This window comes from Felis catus, chromosome C1 (genome assembly GCF_018350175.1).
Source record: "Felis catus isolate Fca126 chromosome C1, F.catus_Fca126_mat1.0, whole genome shotgun sequence".
NCBI classification, from domain to species: Eukaryota; Metazoa; Chordata; class Mammalia; order Carnivora; family Felidae; genus Felis; species Felis catus.
In genome coordinates, this window is record NC_058375.1 from 71669783 (window position 1) to 71687786 (window position 18004).

At 40.5% G+C, this 18004-nt stretch overlaps 1 protein-coding gene and 1 long non-coding RNA gene across 7 annotated transcripts in view; one reads left to right on the forward strand and one right to left on the reverse strand.

Annotated features, from left to right (window-relative positions):
• DNAI3 (dynein axonemal intermediate chain 3) overlaps nt 1-18004 on the forward strand; it is a 95414-nt gene that overhangs the window by 74675 nt on the left and 2735 nt on the right. For all 5 annotated transcript variants that reach the window (XM_019837351.3, XM_019837350.3, XM_006934877.5 and 2 more), the window contains exons 17-22: nt 897-1027; nt 4905-4968; nt 10599-10729; nt 13069-13273; nt 15123-15214; nt 16524-16646. In XM_019837351.3, the coding sequence (XP_019692910.2) occupies nt 897-1027; nt 4905-4968; nt 10599-10729; nt 13069-13273; nt 15123-15214; nt 16524-16646 (746 nt within the window). The remainder of the gene's footprint in view (nt 1-896; nt 1028-4904; nt 4969-10598; nt 10730-13068; nt 13274-15122; nt 15215-16523; nt 16647-18004) is intronic.
• The window catches only part of LOC109502429, a 46206-nt gene that overhangs the window by 8731 nt on the left and 19471 nt on the right, over nt 1-18004 (reverse strand). The window contains exon 4 of one of the 2 annotated variants that reach the window (XR_006584451.1): nt 8030-8140. The exons of the other annotated variant lie outside the window; for it this stretch is intronic. This is a non-coding gene — a long non-coding RNA (uncharacterized LOC109502429). The remainder of the gene's footprint in view (nt 1-8029; nt 8141-18004) is intronic. 2 annotated transcript variants of the gene reach the window in all.

Below are 18004 nucleotides of genomic sequence, written 5' to 3' on the forward strand. Positions count from 1 at the left end.
AGGCCCAGATGGTGTTGGAATTTTAGCCTCCAGAGTTTTTTTTTTTAATTTTTTTAACGTTTATTTATTTTTGAGAGAGAGAGAGACAGAGCATGAACAGGGGAGGGGCAGAGAGAGACGGAGACACAGAATCTGAAACAGGCTCCAGGCTCTGAGCTGTCAGCACAGAGCCCGACACGGGGCTTGAACTCATGGACCGTGAGATCATGACCTGAGCCAAAGTCGGACGCTTAACTGACCAAGCCACCCAGGCGCCCCTAGCCTCCAGATTAACTATGCTCTGTTTACATGTGTAGTTACAGCGATAATGCGGTACAATCCCTGGTGTTCTTAAGTAATAAACATGAGCTAACCAGAAAACTTTAAATTATGTTCCATGCATGTGCTGTGCTTGTGAAAACAAGAAATACATTTTAGATGGATTTATTTTTTGAAGTTAGATCATTTTTGATACTTAAAAGTCTAATTATGAGTTATTTGAAAAAATTCCATACAATGCCAAATGAATAAAAATGACATGAGTCATTTTTACTGTAAATAATTCTGAAATGATATAAATAATGTAGAACTGTTTTTTAAACTGGGTGCTGTGGAACTTTTTAGAGCCCCTGAAAGTAGGTGGAGGGGTCTCCTCCTTCCCACCAGGAAACCCTTTAATCACAGCAATGCAGGTTTTGATAGATTTCACATGCAAGGGTTCCTGCATATGCTTTTGTTTGAAAGACACGTTTCACTGCTAAATTAGAAGTCTAAAGATGCTCATACTTAATGCCCGCCACACTGGGGAGAGAATGGGGCAGATGTGTGTGGCAAGGGGCAGAAAATATAAACTAACTATATTTTAAAAGGTCTTTCACTGTAAATATGTGCTCCTTCTATTCATACTCCTCTGAAAGACAAAATATTAGCCCAGAGCAAAGTAGTGAAGGCAGGAGAGATGAACCCATACCACGATCTGGAAGGTGCGTTGGCCAACAATCTCAAGCCTATAGAGGACTTCTGCACAAAGTTCTTTGTTGGAACAGAGGTGAGTTAGAATTATCTGCTCTCTTATTTATACATGTTATATATATGTATATTTACATGTATGTATATATGTATATATATGTGTGTGTATGTGTATATATATGTTCTTATAGCCTTAATTTCAGTTTTATTGAGGCATAATTGACATGAAATTGTAAGATATTTAAAGTGTACATCATAGTGATTTGATGTACATATACATTGTGAAAGCCTTCCCTCCCCATCTAGTTAATTAACATATCCATCACCTCACATATTTATCTTTGTGCCTGTGTGTGTGTGTGTGTGTGTGTGATGACATTTAAGTTATATTCTCTTAGCAGATTTCAATTATATAATACAGTGTTATACTGTGGTCACCATGTTTTACCTTATATCCTCAGAACTCACTAACCTTACAGCTGGAAGTTTGTACCCTTTTACCAACCTCTTCCTGTTTCTCCCACCCCCCAGACCCTGGCAACCACTTATCTACTCTGTTTCATTATAACCTCTATTGTACATTTGCTTTATGAAGGCTTATAATATCTATACCATTTTCATATTTTAATATACTTATTTGCATTGAATTTTTAAAATCTTCATGCTTCACAAATTCATATTTAAAATGTTTCTGACAAATGTGAAAAAAATCTATAAAATTCAGCATGACCTTCTTTACTAATGATTTATTGATCAACCTGCAAATATTTATTGAACACCTACACCATATGGAAGAAACCATGCTAAGTGTTAGAGATTTACTAAGAAAATTTATTGCTTTGTTAGCTAGCAAAATGTAGCAGGAAAGACAGTGCAAAACTCACTCAATTCAAAAGTAACAACCGGATATAATAATGATAATGGCTGCCATTTTTTGGCACTTATTATAATAGCCAAAGTGAGCTTACATTTATTGGACATTTTCTATATAGCAGGGTCTGTGCCAGGTATTTTCCAAAGTATATCTCACTTAGTCCTAATAATCTTCATTCATGACTCTATTTCTCTGAAATAAAGGGTTTTTCTCCTAAACCATGGAAAGATGCCATAGATCAGTCTCGCTGGAATGCAGTCTGAGCTCATACTTTAGTATCATGAGAAGATTAGATTACACCAGTTCTCAGAAGCATAATGCCCACCAGACACAGCATTAGGCCCTGGGTCAGACATGAATCAACAGCATAGTCCCTGTCTACCGGGCACTCACTGCCTAGTTATGGAGCAAACACATTAATAGCATTATCCATGTCAGTGCTCATCCAGAAGCCACGGGAAGAGGACAGGGGAGGTTGGGGAATCCAGACTGTTAGCTAGGACTTTGCAGGTTGAGGAGGCATCTGAAATACCAGGATGAGAGTACAATTCCCAGCAGAAGTAACAGCCTAAACAATGCTTTGGAATTATGGGAGTCTGGGATTTGTCTGGAGACAGTGGAATCATTTGTGCAAGAGGGAATGCTATACCTTGAATGCTAGGTTGGGATCCAGTCAAAGAGCCTTTTCTGCCATGTTAGGGAATTTGAATTTCATTTGGCAAGCAATGGGGCACTTACCAAACAAATACTTGTTTTATAACTTGGGCTGTCAATTTTTGTAACTTGGGATTCTAATTTTTTTTAATTCTGGAAAAATATAAGTAACAAGTTACCATCTTAATAAATTTGAAGTGTTTAATTCAGTGCTATTAGATACATTCATATCATTGAGCATCCATCTATCTCCAGAATGTTTTCATCATCCCAAACTGAAATTCTGTACCCATTAAAACAATAACTCACCTTTCACTCCTGCCTCTAGCCCACGGCAACCCCGATTGTACTTTCTGGCTCTATGACTTTGACTATTCCAGACACCTCACGTAAGTAGAATCATAGAATTATCTCTGTGCACACCAGAGTTTTTAAAGCAGGGCGATGACAGCTTTAGAAAAGCGAATGACCACGAGATCTTAAAATAGAAATTAAAATATGATATCCTCTGCTTAAACCATTCAGTGACAACTCATTCAACCATGAATAAAATCCAAACTCTTCACACTGTGGCCTACAAGATTCTGCATAACTTAGCTCCTTCCTATCTCTACACCCCCGTCTGCACCAGTCTCCCTCTCTCTCTCCAGCTGCTCTGATTTTTCTCTTTTTCTATGCCAAACTCTTCCCTGCCTTTCAAGCCCTTGTCCTTGAAAGGATTAACTTCACCCATCATTCAGCAGATATTTATTGAGCATTTACTATATGCTAGGCACTGTTCTTGGCCCCGGGAATATATCTGTGGACAGACAAAATTCCCTACCTTATGGGCTGACATTCCAGTAGAATGCTCTTCTACCAACTCTTGACGTGGCTGATTTTGGTTAGAGAGAATGAGGTAGGCCCCCTCTGGGATCTAGACTGGCCAGGACAGGGCTGAAGCAGGAGGAAATGGAGCCAGGGAGGTGCAGAGGCCGGAGAGGCAGTGATTTCAAGTGGGCCAACCAGAGATGAAGAGGGCATGAGCAGTGGGCCAAGAATGTCAACACAGGGGTAGGAGGAGTAGAATTCTCAGAACCAGGTAACTGGATGGAGAAGGACGTGAAGGTTCCCAGCTAGGTGGCTAATGATATAATGGGCATTTAACATGGATTTATTAACCTGATGCAAGTTATTCTATTCCTCTTTGACTTGGTTCGGTTTCAGTGTTCCACATATCAGTTGTGAGACCCAGGAGGTACTCATAACTCTCCTATAGGACTCTGGCAAGGGCTGGGTCATATACAGAAAGCTCCTAACAACTCTATGCAAGCACTATGCACTCAATCAATGGTAACTGCGGGTGATGTGCCACGGGCAACAGGCTAGGCGTATGCACCAGACGTCTGCTGGTCTCTGCTCCCTCAGACTCTGAGCAGCATGAACGGAGGGAAGACTTATCTTCTGACTCTGAATTTCCAACACGAAGCACAGTCCTTGTTTGTTACATGAGTTAATGAACAAAAGCACAGAGGAGTGAATGAGTAGACCCTGGCCCCAGGGAGCATACTTCACTTTGCATACTCCAGTGTTTCCCCCTCTCCTCTCCCTCGCCTACACGTCCCAAGCCATCCTTCGAGTCCTCTCAACCCCTCTTTTTATACACCTTTCTCTGTGTTTTCCTCTTACTATCCAGTGAGAAAAACATTGGAATTAGGAGACTGCATCTGGGCGACCTTGAGTATATTGTTTCACCTCTCTGAGTCTCTGTGCTCCTTCTATAAGAAAAGGCATGAGACTAAATGTTTTTCTCTAAACCTCTCCCACCTCTGCCATTCACTAGTGCTGCATCTTTTCCATTTGTGTGGTTGTTTCTGTCCCTTCTTTACACCAGGTTCTTATGACTTCCCCGCTCCTTAAAATGGCCATAAGTAGAGCTGGAATATATATTATTACTAGTTATGTTATTTAAGTGGAACTTCGCTTCCTGTTCTCAATTTTAAAAGGTAATGACACCATATTATGAATTTATATTTCCTTTTTCCTCTTACTCCACAAAACTTTTAAAATACTGACTTTGTATCATGCTGAGAACAAATCACTGAATAAGTCACACCAGATCCCTTCCTGGAGCTTTCAGTCCAGTGGACAGTTTCCAATTAACAAAAGATTAAGAACTCAGTAGTTGGAACTTGTGTAACATAGATTATCTCTATAAACGCCTGTGTTCTCCATTTCACTATGTGTAAATAAAAATGTAACAAATTCCTTTTTTTGTTCAATGTAAAAAATGTTTAAGCCTTCCCTGCACTGTGTCAAATTATCATTTGATTATGTTAGCCTGCAGCTTTGTTTTTGTTTGGGTCACAGTCCATCTTAGCACATGAATAAGAGATCTTTAGTCCCTTCGGTTGTCTTTGTACTCATCAGGAACCTGTAATATTTTTAGGAAGGTGGAGTGATATATACAGATTGGAAAATGGAAAGAGACCCTGAAACTGGCCGATTGATGGGTAAGTTTTGATGATTCCTGTGTTATGAATAAGTTATTCCTTTGAACAAAGTGCTGAGTAACCCTGGCCTTGCTAATGGGAGAAGGGTAGGCACCTGAGGTCCTGTCTCTGGACTTGTTACTTAAGCGAGGGCCTCTGATAGTAGCACTTTTCTCACTGGGAAGTCTGTTAGAAACGCACAAACTTGGACCCTACCCTACGCCTGCTGGAACTGAATATAGATTTTTTTAAAGTTTTTATTTATTTATTTTGACAGAGAGAGATGAGGGGTACAGAGAGAGAGAGAGACAGAATCCCAAACAGGCACTGTCAGTGCAGGGGCGACACAGGGCTCAACCCCACCAACCAGGAGATCATGACCTGAGGCCGAAATCAGGAGTCCGACACTCAACTGACTGAACAAACCAGATGCCCCTAAATATAGATTCTTAATAAGATTCACCATGTAATTTGTTTTCACCTCTAAATTTGAGGAGTACTGATCTATTGATGCTTAAATGACTAAGATAATTTAAAATACCTTAATTTTTAATTAATTGCTGTCTTAATAATTCAACAATTTGGTAGCTCATCTACATGAAAAATACTAACTGATGTGAAATTATAAGCTAAGTTTACAATGATCTTGACAACTTCAGAACAGTATGAAGAAGCAGCAGTAGGACTCTGCTCTCAGGCCGGGACTGGTGCTGTCCATGTGTTCCTCTGTTCCCAGGGCCCCACACTCTGGGCAGCTGAGCAGACATATGGGGGCCACGCATAGCTCTGAGCAGGAATCAAGAGTTCAGGCTCCCCAGTAAGCTAAGCTCCCTGTCAAAGCTCAGAGCCTTGAGGTTTGCTACAACTACTTATTTAAAGGCTTGGATTTTATCTTGGCACGAAAACTTATTCGAGCCACACTTCAAAATGTGGAATAACCATAAGCACAGGAAGAGGCAGCTGCTGGGACTGCTAGACTACCATGGAGCAGTGAGGTGGAGCAGCCAGGCTAGGTTTGCACAAGGGGTACTGGTCAGTCCTACTGGAGGTTAGGACAGTGGGCATGTGAGTGACTGAAAGGAGTCGGAGGTCAGAGATACAGCCTGCAGGGGACAACTTCTGGGTCTCAGGTATCTGCCTCAAACTTCACTCCCTCCACTTCTATCTACTGAGTCTGGCTCGGCAGAGTGGAGTCTGCCTTAGACCTGGGAAGGCTTGCTTTCCCAGCACTGCCTCCAGGGTAGCCATATTAACTTGGAAACAAAAGTACTCCCAGTTTTCTGACCTACAACTTCCGGCCAGAAACCCAAATGTGTGTTAGTGGTAAGAGTGGGGCATTGAGAGAGAATCAGATGTGACCCAAAGAAAAGTCAAATGCTTGCAGAACTGAGACTGATTTTCCACTTTCTATTCATTTTGAATTCCATGATTTAAAAGTTGAACTCAAAATTATATATCAGATGCAATGAATTACATTCAGCTACTTGTATGCTTATTCGTGTATCTGTTTATTCAATAAGTCATGAATATTAATTGTGCACATATTGCATGCACATGGCAACTGTCTCTACTGCCCTGCTGGGACACAAATCGAGACCTTGATGCCATGAATTGGTTATGCACTGGTGTTGTATCTGATCTCAGAGACTTTCTTGGGGTCTTACCATAGAGTCAGATTCTTAAACTGCTTTGGAGGTGAACCCTGACAAAAAGGGCTAGTTATTTATTTTAAATGGATTTTATTCCATTTATAGAATAACCAATGACAATAAACTTAGAAACCCAAGAGTTCATGTTTGAAACTTACTGATGTTGTTTTTTCTTTCTTTTTTACTTTCATTCATTCATCAATTCATTAATGATAACCTAATCTGTGCCAGACACTGGGGATGCAAAGATGAACAAGATATCAGGGCGCCTGTGTGGCTCAGTTGGTTAACCATCCAACTCTTGATTTTGGCTCAGGTCATAATCTCATGGTGTGTAGGATTCTCTCTCCCTCTCTCTCTACCCCTCCTCTGCCCAGGTGTGTGAGCACTCACTCTCTCTCTCTCTCTCAAAAGAAATAAACATTAAAAGAAAAAAAGATGAACAAGATATTATCCTCTCCCAGAGGAGTTCCATGATCTATTAGAAAAGCCAAAAATATAAACAAATGATGACATTACACTGTCATTAGTGCTATGGTTAGAAGCAAACACAGAGTGATATGGGAACCCAGAAAGGGACCAACTCTCTTGTGCTATTAAGAAAGGGCTCCACTGAAGAGAGATAGTTGAACTGGATCTTAAAGGGTGGATTGCAATTTTCCAGTTGGAGAAAGACATGCTAAGTAGAAGGAATAATAAATGCAAAAACATGGAAGCCCAAAAGAGCAGTGGACAATTAGGAAACAGGGTGATCTCCTAGCCAAAGCATAGCCCATAGAGAGGGCAGCAGGAGAGGTACCAGGAAGGACAATTGGGTCCAAATGGCTAAGAGCCTTGAGTGCCTAATAAGCTCTGAACCTTATCCTGGTGCCACCAGTATAATCAGAAAATCACTCTGGCAGGAAAGCATAAACTGGATTAATTTATTGGTGTGACTTACAGTAGAAGTAGGATGACCACCAGCAATAATCTAGATGAGAGATGGAGAGGACTAAGTACAGGCATGGTAACAGGGATGTGCAGCAGAGAAAATATAAGAGAGAGTTGGCAGTCACCATGGCAGGATTTTGTGACCAATGGGATGTGGGTTAGTAAAGAAGAAGAGTTGCTTTTAATTTCTTGACATATAGTTCACTGCAAAAACAAACAACAACAGCAACAAAAAACGGGAAATAGCTTTAACCACTTACTTGAAGTCTACTTTAAAATCATCACAATACTTTAAAATACTTTAAAATCATCAGTCAAGCATTTTGTAACATGGAAAGCCAAACAACAGTGTTGTTCCCATTGAATAATGGTTAGATTCAGAGAAATTCAATGTATAGACTCTCTAAATTGTGCACTGCTTTCCTAATTACATTCTGTGAACTGGCAGTGTTTTCCTTAGGAGCTACCAGCCTAATGTTTTTCGTAAACACCGTGGAGTGTACCTGAGTAAAGATGAGGCCGTTACTGGGACCCAGTCCTTCTTGATTTGCTAGGAACCCCATGTTCTTATCAACAAGGCAGGAAGGAGAATTTCCTCTTCTAAGAAAAAGGTTCTGAAAGATATATTACCCTGAATGAGATAAGTGTGATAAAGAAGTCCAAATCAAACAAAATTTCCAGATGATCTAAGTGACAAGCCAGGGGAAAAAAAAATGCAGGTGAATGATGACAATTGACATAATTGTTTCATGTGCTCTACTCACAAATGGGCACATGCCATGTTTCAGGCACTCTTCCAAGTACCTTCCATGGATTAGTTCACTTACTCCTCACAGCAACCCTATGGGGTAGCATCGCCAGGGTTTGAACCTAGGCGCTCTATGCTCTTGATCACATCACTGTCCTGAATCCTGCATTAGATAATGATTCTGGAAACTACTTCTTTGTTTATTGTAATTTTCTCATAGCAACTTGGCCTGGGGCCGCTGGTACTCCAGTTAATAACTTAAGGACAGCTCTATTCATTGCTAAATGGAACTAAAGGTCCTTAAAAGGACAAAGGGAAGGAAAAGATATAATAATAATATAATAATTTTTAGACTGTGGCAAAATATACATAAATGTGAAATTTACCAGCTTAACTATTTTTAAGTTTATAATGTACTATTGAGTACGTTCACATTGTTGTGCAACCAATCTCCAGGACTGTTTCCATTTTGTAAAACTAAAACTCTGCACCAGTGAAACACTAGCTCCTATTCCCCTCTCCCTTCAGCCTCTGGCAGCCACCATTTATGTTTTGTCTCTATGAGTGTGGTTACTGTAGATACCTCACGTCAGTGGAATCGTGCAGTATCTTTGTGACTGGCTTCTTTCCCTAAACAGAATATCCTCAAGTTTTACCCATGTTGCAGCATATGTTAGAATGTCCTTCCTTTGGAAGGATGAATAATATTCCATTGTATGTGTGTGTCATATTTTGTTTATTCCCTCATCTGTTTACGGACACTTGGGTTGCTTCCACATTTCCGCTATTGCAAATAATGCTGCTATGAATATGAGTGGACAAATATCTCTTTGAAATTCTACTTTATGAGCAAGATTCAGTAGGTGTGTGTGTGTGTGTGTGTGTGTGTCTGCTTAATGTTTCCATGGGGCACTGAGAAAAAAAAAAAATCCAGCTTCCACATAGCTATCAATATGATGGGATTCACAATAAGTTCATGATTTGGATATAAAGTAGTCAGACATCATGGTTTGGCCTAGATAGGCTCTTATCTTTGTGGCCATCCCTGAGGTGGGTGTGGGCAGCAAGGAGTGGGGAGGAGCCAGCTCTGCAGCCAGGCCTGGGGGAAGAGGAGACCCAAGCAATGGTCGGGTAGACACCCTAGGGGAAAGGAGGACCCCCAGGTTGGAGCAGAGACTAAAGGGAACTCTTGATCTTAATGTCCAAACCTGCTTCCCCTTTAGTCTTCCTAGTGGCAATAAATGGAAACTCCACTGAGCTGGTTGCTCCTGCCAGAAGCCAGTCATTCTCAGCCATCCTGCCAAAGCCATCTCTAAGTCGTGCCAATTCCAGCTTGCAAATATTTCTTGATCATCCACTCTTCTCCATGTACCTTCATCCAAGCACCATGCTCTCTCACCAGAACTACTTCCTATGGGGTCCTCTCTTTTCTTCTACCTGTTGTTAATCCATTCTCTTCACAGCAGTCAGAGAATCTTTGGAAATCAGTCAGATTGTCTTCTGGGCCTAAAGGCCTTTTTTGAAACACATTATGCTTAGAATATAATCTGAACTCCTGTCCTACAAGGGCCTGCATGGTCTGGACCCTCCTGGTCCCTGTCTGTTTCATGTGTCTCATGCTGGGATTACCAGACTTCAGTCTTACTGTCTTCCTCAAATTTATAAAGGCACTAAGCACTTCTCTCCACAGGACTTCAGTGTGTGTTGTTCCCCCAGTCTGGAATATTCCTCTACATTAAAATGTTCCCACACCAAAGTGCTACAAAGGACTAAAGGACTCATCTTCAGAGAAGTCTTTTCTGATCATTCAGTTCAAATTATGGATGTCCCTTGTTATCTATCTTGTAATTTCCCCCCCATAACACTTTTAACGTATTTTTATTATATACTTTGGTATTTGTTTATTGGATATTGGATATTGTTTATTGAGTATCTGTCTTTTCCATTAGACTGTAAGCTCCATGCTGGCGGTATCACGTTCATTTATTAACCATTGTTTACCCAGCCATCTACAGTACCTATAGGTACATATAGGCAATCCACAAATATATTTTGAGCAACGAAATGAATGAATAAATAAATAAATAAGAACATGAAGTATTCCTTTGAACTGGAAAAATGACCTTGATGGAAATTCTCTGGACTTTCCATAAAAAGAGGAAGAGCTGTCCCTTGACAGATTCGTTTACCCCAACTGACCTCTGGTTATCTACTCTTGGAGCCCATTAATCAGGACCTGTCCGTCTACTGGAGGCCTGACCATCCATCATGTGGGAATGTAAACACTATTATTAACGATGAAATGGCCTTTTCCACCCCAACAGCAAAGAAGCCAGTGAACCTTTACGCCGTCCATGATGGAGCTGTCCACACTGTTCAGAGGTCACCTTTTTACAAGGACATTATCCTCACCATTGGAGGATGGAACCTGGCCATCTGGAAAGAAGGTATTACGGTAAGTTGCCTGAAAAATGGAAGAGTGGGTGTGTGGTCCTTTGTTACTGAGAAAGACAATGGGAACAACAGACTGTTCTGACATAACAGAGCCCTGGGGACACTTTTTAGAGAAATTAGAACATATGGCTTGGGGTCCAACTTGTCAACAGAACCACTGTAAGCCCTTTGAAAACACAACAATTTGCCTTTCTTTCCTGAGGGAAGGAAACAATATTTACGTCTCTTGCTAAGATCTAACAGTCTTTTCTTCACAATATGTATTGTGGGCGGTTGATTGGCTTTATGGTTTTCCTCCCCCTTAAAATACACGATGGAATGCTAGTTACTGTCTGAAGTCCAAGGAGAAGCATTGGGTCTACGAACTTTGCTTCTGCACCAGGAATATGTCCACAGGTTTAGAATGGGGGAGTAAGCAAGCTAAGGTGTCTGTCTGTTGCCAGGAGACCAGACACATGCATGGGCCACAGTGGGCCAGTGCCAGAACTCTGGCAGCCAGGATTAGGAGAGGGCCTGGTTCCAGGCAAATAGAAATTAAATTGCCAAAAACTGGAAAGACTGATAAAATCCAGTGAAGCAAGGGTGTGTGAAAATCAGTATGGCATGTTCCTTCAGTGTGCAATTTAAGACGATTTATCAAAATCTGGGGTGCCTGGGTGGCTCAGTCGGTTAAGCATCCATCTCTTGATTTCAGCTCAGGTCATGATCTCATGACTCTGGGTTCAAGCCCCAAGTCAGGTTCTGCAATGACACCACAAAGCCTGCTTGGGATTCTCTCTCTTTCCCTCTCTCTGCCCTTTCTCCTCTCATGCTCTCTCTCTCAAAATAAATAAATAAACTCAAAAAAAAGATTATCAAAATTTGAAATATATATTTTTTATTTCATAGCTGTAATATATATATATTCTTTGAAAAATAATCACACACATAAATTTATATTTATACACATACATATTCTTTAGCAAAGAATATATATTCTTTGAATAAAATGAATAAAAATATCCATATTATTTAATAAAGAATATATATAAATTCTTTTTTATTTTTTTATTTATTTAAAAAAATTTATTTAATGTTTATTTATTTTTGAGACAGAGATAGACAGAGCATGAGTGGGGGAGGAACAGAGAGGGAGACACAGAATCCAAAGCAGGCTCCAGGCTCTGAGCTGTCAGCACAGAGCCCAGTGCGGGGTTCAAACTCACAAACTGTGAGATCATGATCTGAGCTGAAGTTGGATGCTTAATCGACTGAGCCACCCAGGAGCCCCAAGAATATATATATTCTTTAAATAAAGTGATAAAATATACATATACATATTCTTTGACCTAACTCTTTCACTTCTCAAACTCTAACTTACACAAATAACTGTGTGAACATATGTATCAGTTTGTCATTGAAATAATTGTAAACTACTTAAAGCAACCATCCACAAAAGGACTTCTACTTTATACCAATGTACTTCCATATGTTCAATTTTTTTTTTTACAGTGAAAAAGTATCAGTTTTGTAATTAAAGAAAAAGAAAATTTAGGCAAGATTGTCCATAGACTATTCAGGGGTCAGGAACTGGTTACCCACAGAAATGGAAGGAGCTGGGCGAGGTGGGCAAGAACAGAATTGGAGTGTCACCTCTAAGGAGTCCATGAATCTGAGACATTCTTCATTCTCCACAAGAAAGTTTCTTATACATGTCTTGGACGGGAGGAAACAGCCCCACGGTTTAGTTTAGTCTCTTCAGATATAAGGAGGTAAATGGGTACACTTAATCGCCAAGTGGAGCAGGACAGTGGGAAGAAAGCACATTCTGATTTTTTCTCTGTATGAAAACCCCCCAAAGAGGACAAATTATCCATGGTAAAGAAAAGAGAAGATGATCTTGTAATGCTTTGCTGGTCTAAAGTCTTTTCCAAATAGGATTTATAAGGCATTGGATGCAGCGCACAGCTGGAACTGACTTTCTATTTGCTCTTTTTCTGGCTGCCAAAGTTGTTTCCATGGGAAACAGACACCCAACAGCAAAATAAAGGCATAAGCAAAATTTCCTTATAACCTTTATTTATCTAACATCCACCAATCTCCGGCTCGACTGGAAGGTTTGATCTTTTCTGAAAAAGCAACTCAAATAAGAAAAAAAAAAATCATCAAAAAATACACAGGAAGGAAAAGAGTTGGCATTATGTAAAACCCTACAAGAAAAAGAAATGAGAATTCTGAGTGGGCATAATTTCTGCTATTCCATGATCATAGCCATCTGAGTGTACTTAAAGGAAATCATTATGAATACACATTAGGTACTAACAAAAGCTTTCATGTGTCTTTTTAAAAATTTGTTTAAAGACTGGACCCCTCCTTCAGTCATGCTGTGCACCAAAAAGGTACACAGCAGGCCACTGGTCCCTGACAAGGCCTGGAGTCTTCTATATTGGCCGAGAAGATGGATACATCGATATCTGGGACCTTCTGGAGAAAACCCATGAGCCAGCCCAGTCACAAAACATCTGCATAACCATGATCACCTACATCAAACCCTGGACTTTTACTGGTATGTTAATTCTTATTAAATGGCCTAAGTTATTTTGTTTCTTGGGGGGTAACTCAGGAACATTTTGACATTCATCTGGAAAGTCTCCGATCTTTTTTTCTCAGGTTTTTGTTTTTCTGTCCATCCCACCCCATCCTTTCTCCTCCCTTCCTTCCCCTTTCCTCTTGCACTCAAACTTTGGATACAACCTGAGTTTCTCTCATTGTTTTCTTCATCAATGATTATTTCTGAGGCATATTTAGTATGACAAGCAGAGGCTGATTTTGAACCACATAATGAAGAGCATCCTTATCTTCTCCAGGTCAGACAGGATGATCCATAAATCTTTGCTACCTTTTGCTGCTTTTTTTCCCAAATGGAATCATTCTTGTATCTTTATTTTTTCATTATGCCATAAATTTTCAATATTTTATAATTTTGGGGGCTTTTCCCTAGATAAATCAAGCAATTCTTTTCATGAGATCAAATGACTCTCTGGGGTCATTTATCTATTTAAACTTTAACCTTTAAACTAATTATGAGGAAAAAACATGTATAACAAAGCAAGCAGAATTTCGAGGATGTTTCCTTGGAAAGCTGGAATTGATATCCTTTGTCCTAATTTCTTTGTTTTACCCAAGCACTACTTTCTATGTAAACCCGGTATATTTGCCACTTTTAAAAGAAGTTTCAGGGCACCTGGGTGGCTCAGTCATTTGAGTGTCCAACTCTTGATTTCGGCTCAGGTCATGATCCCAGGATCATGCTGGGAAAGAGCCCAGCATCAGGCTCTGCACTGAGTATGGAGCCTGCTTGGGGTTCTCTCTCTCTATCCCTCTGCCCCTCACAACCACTAGCATGCTCTCTCTTTCTCTAAAATAAAAAAATAGGGGCGCCTGGGTGGCGCAGTCGGTTAAGCGTCCGACTTCAGCCAGGTTACGATCTCGCGGTCCGTGAGTTCGAGCCCCGCGTCAGGCTCTGGGCTGATGGCTCGGAGCCTGGAGCCTGTTTCCGATTCTGTGTCTCCCTCTCTCTCTGCCCCTCCCCCGTTCATGCTCTGTCTCTCTCTGTCCCAAAAATAAATAAACGTTGAAAAAAAAATTTTTTTTTAAATAAAATAAAATAAAAAAAATAAAAGTTTCCCTTTGTTTCCAAAGGTGTACAGGCATAAAATTGTCTTTCCACCCATTTCTCTCTTTGAAATATTACATTTAGAAATTCAGTCTTCAAAATTTCTAGAATGTCACAGTCCAGCTATTGCTTAGTCATATGTGTCATCAGAGTATTTTTTTTTCATCTTTGCTACAAAACATTGCTTTTGTACATATCCAGGGATTATGAGTCTAGGATTTAACAATTTAAACCAAACCTTCTGAGAATGAGAAAAAGAAAAAAAAAACATATGATAAGATAGAAAATTAAAATTCTTGAAAACATTCTTTGTGTTTATAGTGGCATCCTTTAGCCCTTACTGAGTCTTTGGTGAAAATTGGCTTCCTGATTTTTCTTTGAAAATCTTTCCCTGTGTTATCTCCACTTCTCAAGTCTGCCCAGTGGCCCAGCCACACAGAGGGTCAACCTCAGTGAGGAGCCACACTCCTTACATAAGCACCAAGAAGACAAGATTTGAAGTGGGCAGGGTGGCTGACAAAGGCTCAGGGTCTCCACTTTCATTTCATCAACTGGAAAAGATGATTTTTATACGTTAATATGGTCCTCAGTCATGAATGTCTGATGAAGATGCCAAGATTACTGTAACCACAGCAGGTCATTTGGAAGACCACAACACCAAAACACATTTCCCGTTTAACCTCCAGTATGGATTTCTGACTGCTGAGTTGTTTTCTCCCCCATTTTCTGGATCTTTCAGCTAAGCAGCAATTTATAGCCATAGCTGATTATTATGGAACACTGCATATATTGGAAATTCCTTGGACATTAAGTCACCCTTCCACCAATGAGGTTAGTAACTTTTGGCTCTGGGGATTTATGTGACCAGATATTGCTGAGGCATGTTTTAGAAATGTTTAGAAATGACAGCATTTTTGCTCTGTGAGAAAACAAAAGAAGCGTACAATCCCAAATAAGGGGATGTATTTCTGTTGTATGAATTACATAGCTTGGAACCACAAAAAAACAAATGTGCTGAAAGAGAAGGCAAGTAAATGAAGCCCAGATTCAGAAAAGAATTGATTTGGGGCACCTGGGTGGTTCAGTCAGTTAAGCGTCTGACTTCGGCTCAGGTCACGATCTCATAATTCGTGAGTTTGAGCCCCACAGTGGGCTCTCTGCTGTCAGCACAGAACCCACTTCAGATCCTCTGGCTCTCTCTCTCTCTTTCTGCTCCTCCCCTGATCATGTTCCCTTGCTCTCTCTCTCTCTCTCATAAATAAAAACATTAAAAACATTTTTAAAGCAAAGAATTGATTTGGCGATTCATAAGATATCATTTTCAGGTTGTAACTGAAGCACAGGACTCCTATTTTAGTGATGCCCTTCCTGGAGGCCCAGTTAACATTTTGATACATCTCTCCATCATCCACCTCTACCCCATCTCCCCCCAACTTGTTGTACTGCAGGCAGCATGGCTGAGGGGGCAGTCTTCTACCCCTTTATAGGCACCACCCAAAGGTTTCAAGTAATGTTAATACTGGGAGATAAAAAGAAAATCAGAGAATAGAAATACATAAATATATATACAGCCAACATTAAATATAGAGATTGCAATCCATTACAAGTCCCAACATCAGCCTAGTTCCTGGCAAGCAGAAAGTTTCTCTCCCTTGGCCTCCTTGCCCAAGGTCTCTTTCCTGACTTTGCTGCTTCTGTTCTTAATGTGCACACACTAAGTCCTCCAGGGGACCAGGAACTCAGCTCTGTTTCCAGTACCTTTAGGGTTTATACTGATAACCTCATCTGGGTTTTCCAAGTTTGGTTGATGATATGAACCTTTCCTCAGGTTTAGAAGTGAGAAGCAAGAAAAGGGAAAAGATCAATCCCTGAGTATTTCTTTTACAAAATACTAATTTTTTGTTGATCTCTCCTTCTCACCCCACTCCTTTCATGGAATCCTCTGATTTGCAGGGCCCTGAACCTAAGCACAGTAGCCCCCACATTGAGCTCGCTCTTCTGGCAATGGGCCTATGGGCAGTATCCCAAAGCAGGCAAGCCACCTAATGAATTAAAAGTAGCAGGAATTCTTCTAGAGGCCTGTGAAGAATATGGGGACTTCCATGTGGGCTCCCCTCTCACGGGCCTGTGCTTCTAACAGGCATCAAGTATGAGCTACTACTTTGAAAGAGAAGTCAAGCATCTGGAATATGTAGAACAGCGCAAGAAAATTCGTGAACAAGAAAAGAAGGAAATGGAGCTGGAACTTGAGAAGAAAAAAACTGTAAGTGAAATTTCAGAAACAAAAGTCATTGCCGTCCTCTAACCCCAGTGGAAATATGTACGTTCGGCTTATTCCACAGTTTCAGTAGGAAAATTATGCCTCTTCACATTCTTCTCTTGTTCTCATGAGAGTCAAGAGGGTATTTCTCTGATTTCCTAGTTTGCCAGGAATGATAGCTATCAATTGAACAACTACCTAGATTCTATTCAACTTAAGTTTCTGAAATTTTCCATTATTTCCAAGTCCTTTAGATACAAAGGCACCTAATATGATTTATAGATATAATGATTCAAAATTTGGCATCTTTCATTATATAGAATTTCAACATCTGGTTAATAATACATTAAACAGGTCCTACATGGGACACTTGGCTGGCTCAGTCAGTAGAGCATCAGAGCTCTTGATGAGCATCAAGAGCATTCTTGATCTCAGGTAGTGAGTTCGAGTCCCACACTGGGTGCAGAGATTACTTTAAAAAAATAATAAAAAGAAAAACAGCGCAAAAAGAGTGGAATACAGAAAGAATCAAGACACGTGGGCTCAAATCCCAGTTCCACCAGCTATGAGATCTGGAGCAAGGCTCGTATCATTGCCAGGCTTCAGTTCTTGTCTTGAAAATGGGAATACTGGGGTGCCTGGGTGGCTCAGTTGGTTGAGCATCCAACTTCAGCTCAGGTCATGATCTCGCAGTTCGTGAGTTTGGGCCCTGCATAGGGCTCTCTGCTGTCAGAGCTGTCAGCACGTCGGATCCTCTGTCCTCTCTCTCTCTGTCCCTCCCCCACTCGTGCACATGCTTTCTCTCGCGCGTGCTCTTTCAAAAATAAACATTAAAAAAAAACTTTTAAATTAAAAATAGACCTACCCTATGACCCAGCAATAGCACTACTAAGAATTGACCCAAGGGATACAGGAGTGCAGATGCATAGGGGCACTTGTACCCCAATGTTTATAGCAGCACTCTCAACAATAGCCAAATTATGGAAAGAGCCTAAATGTCCATCAACTGATGAATGGATAAAGAAATTGTGGTTTATGTACAATGGTTTAGTACATTGGGGTACTAGTGGTTTAGTACAAGTGGGTTAGTACAATGGAGTACTATGTGGCAATGAGAAAGAATGAAATATGGCCCTTTGTAGCAACATGGATGGAACTGGAGAGTGTGATGCTAAGTGAAATAAGTCATACAGAGAAAAACAGATACCATATGTTCTCACTCTTACGTGGATCCTGAGAAACTTAACAGGAACCCATGGGGGAGGGGAAGGAAGAAAAAAAAAAGGAGGTTAGAGTGGGAGAGAGCCAAAGCATAAGAGACTCTTAAAAACTGAGAACAAACTGAGGGTTGATGGGTGGTG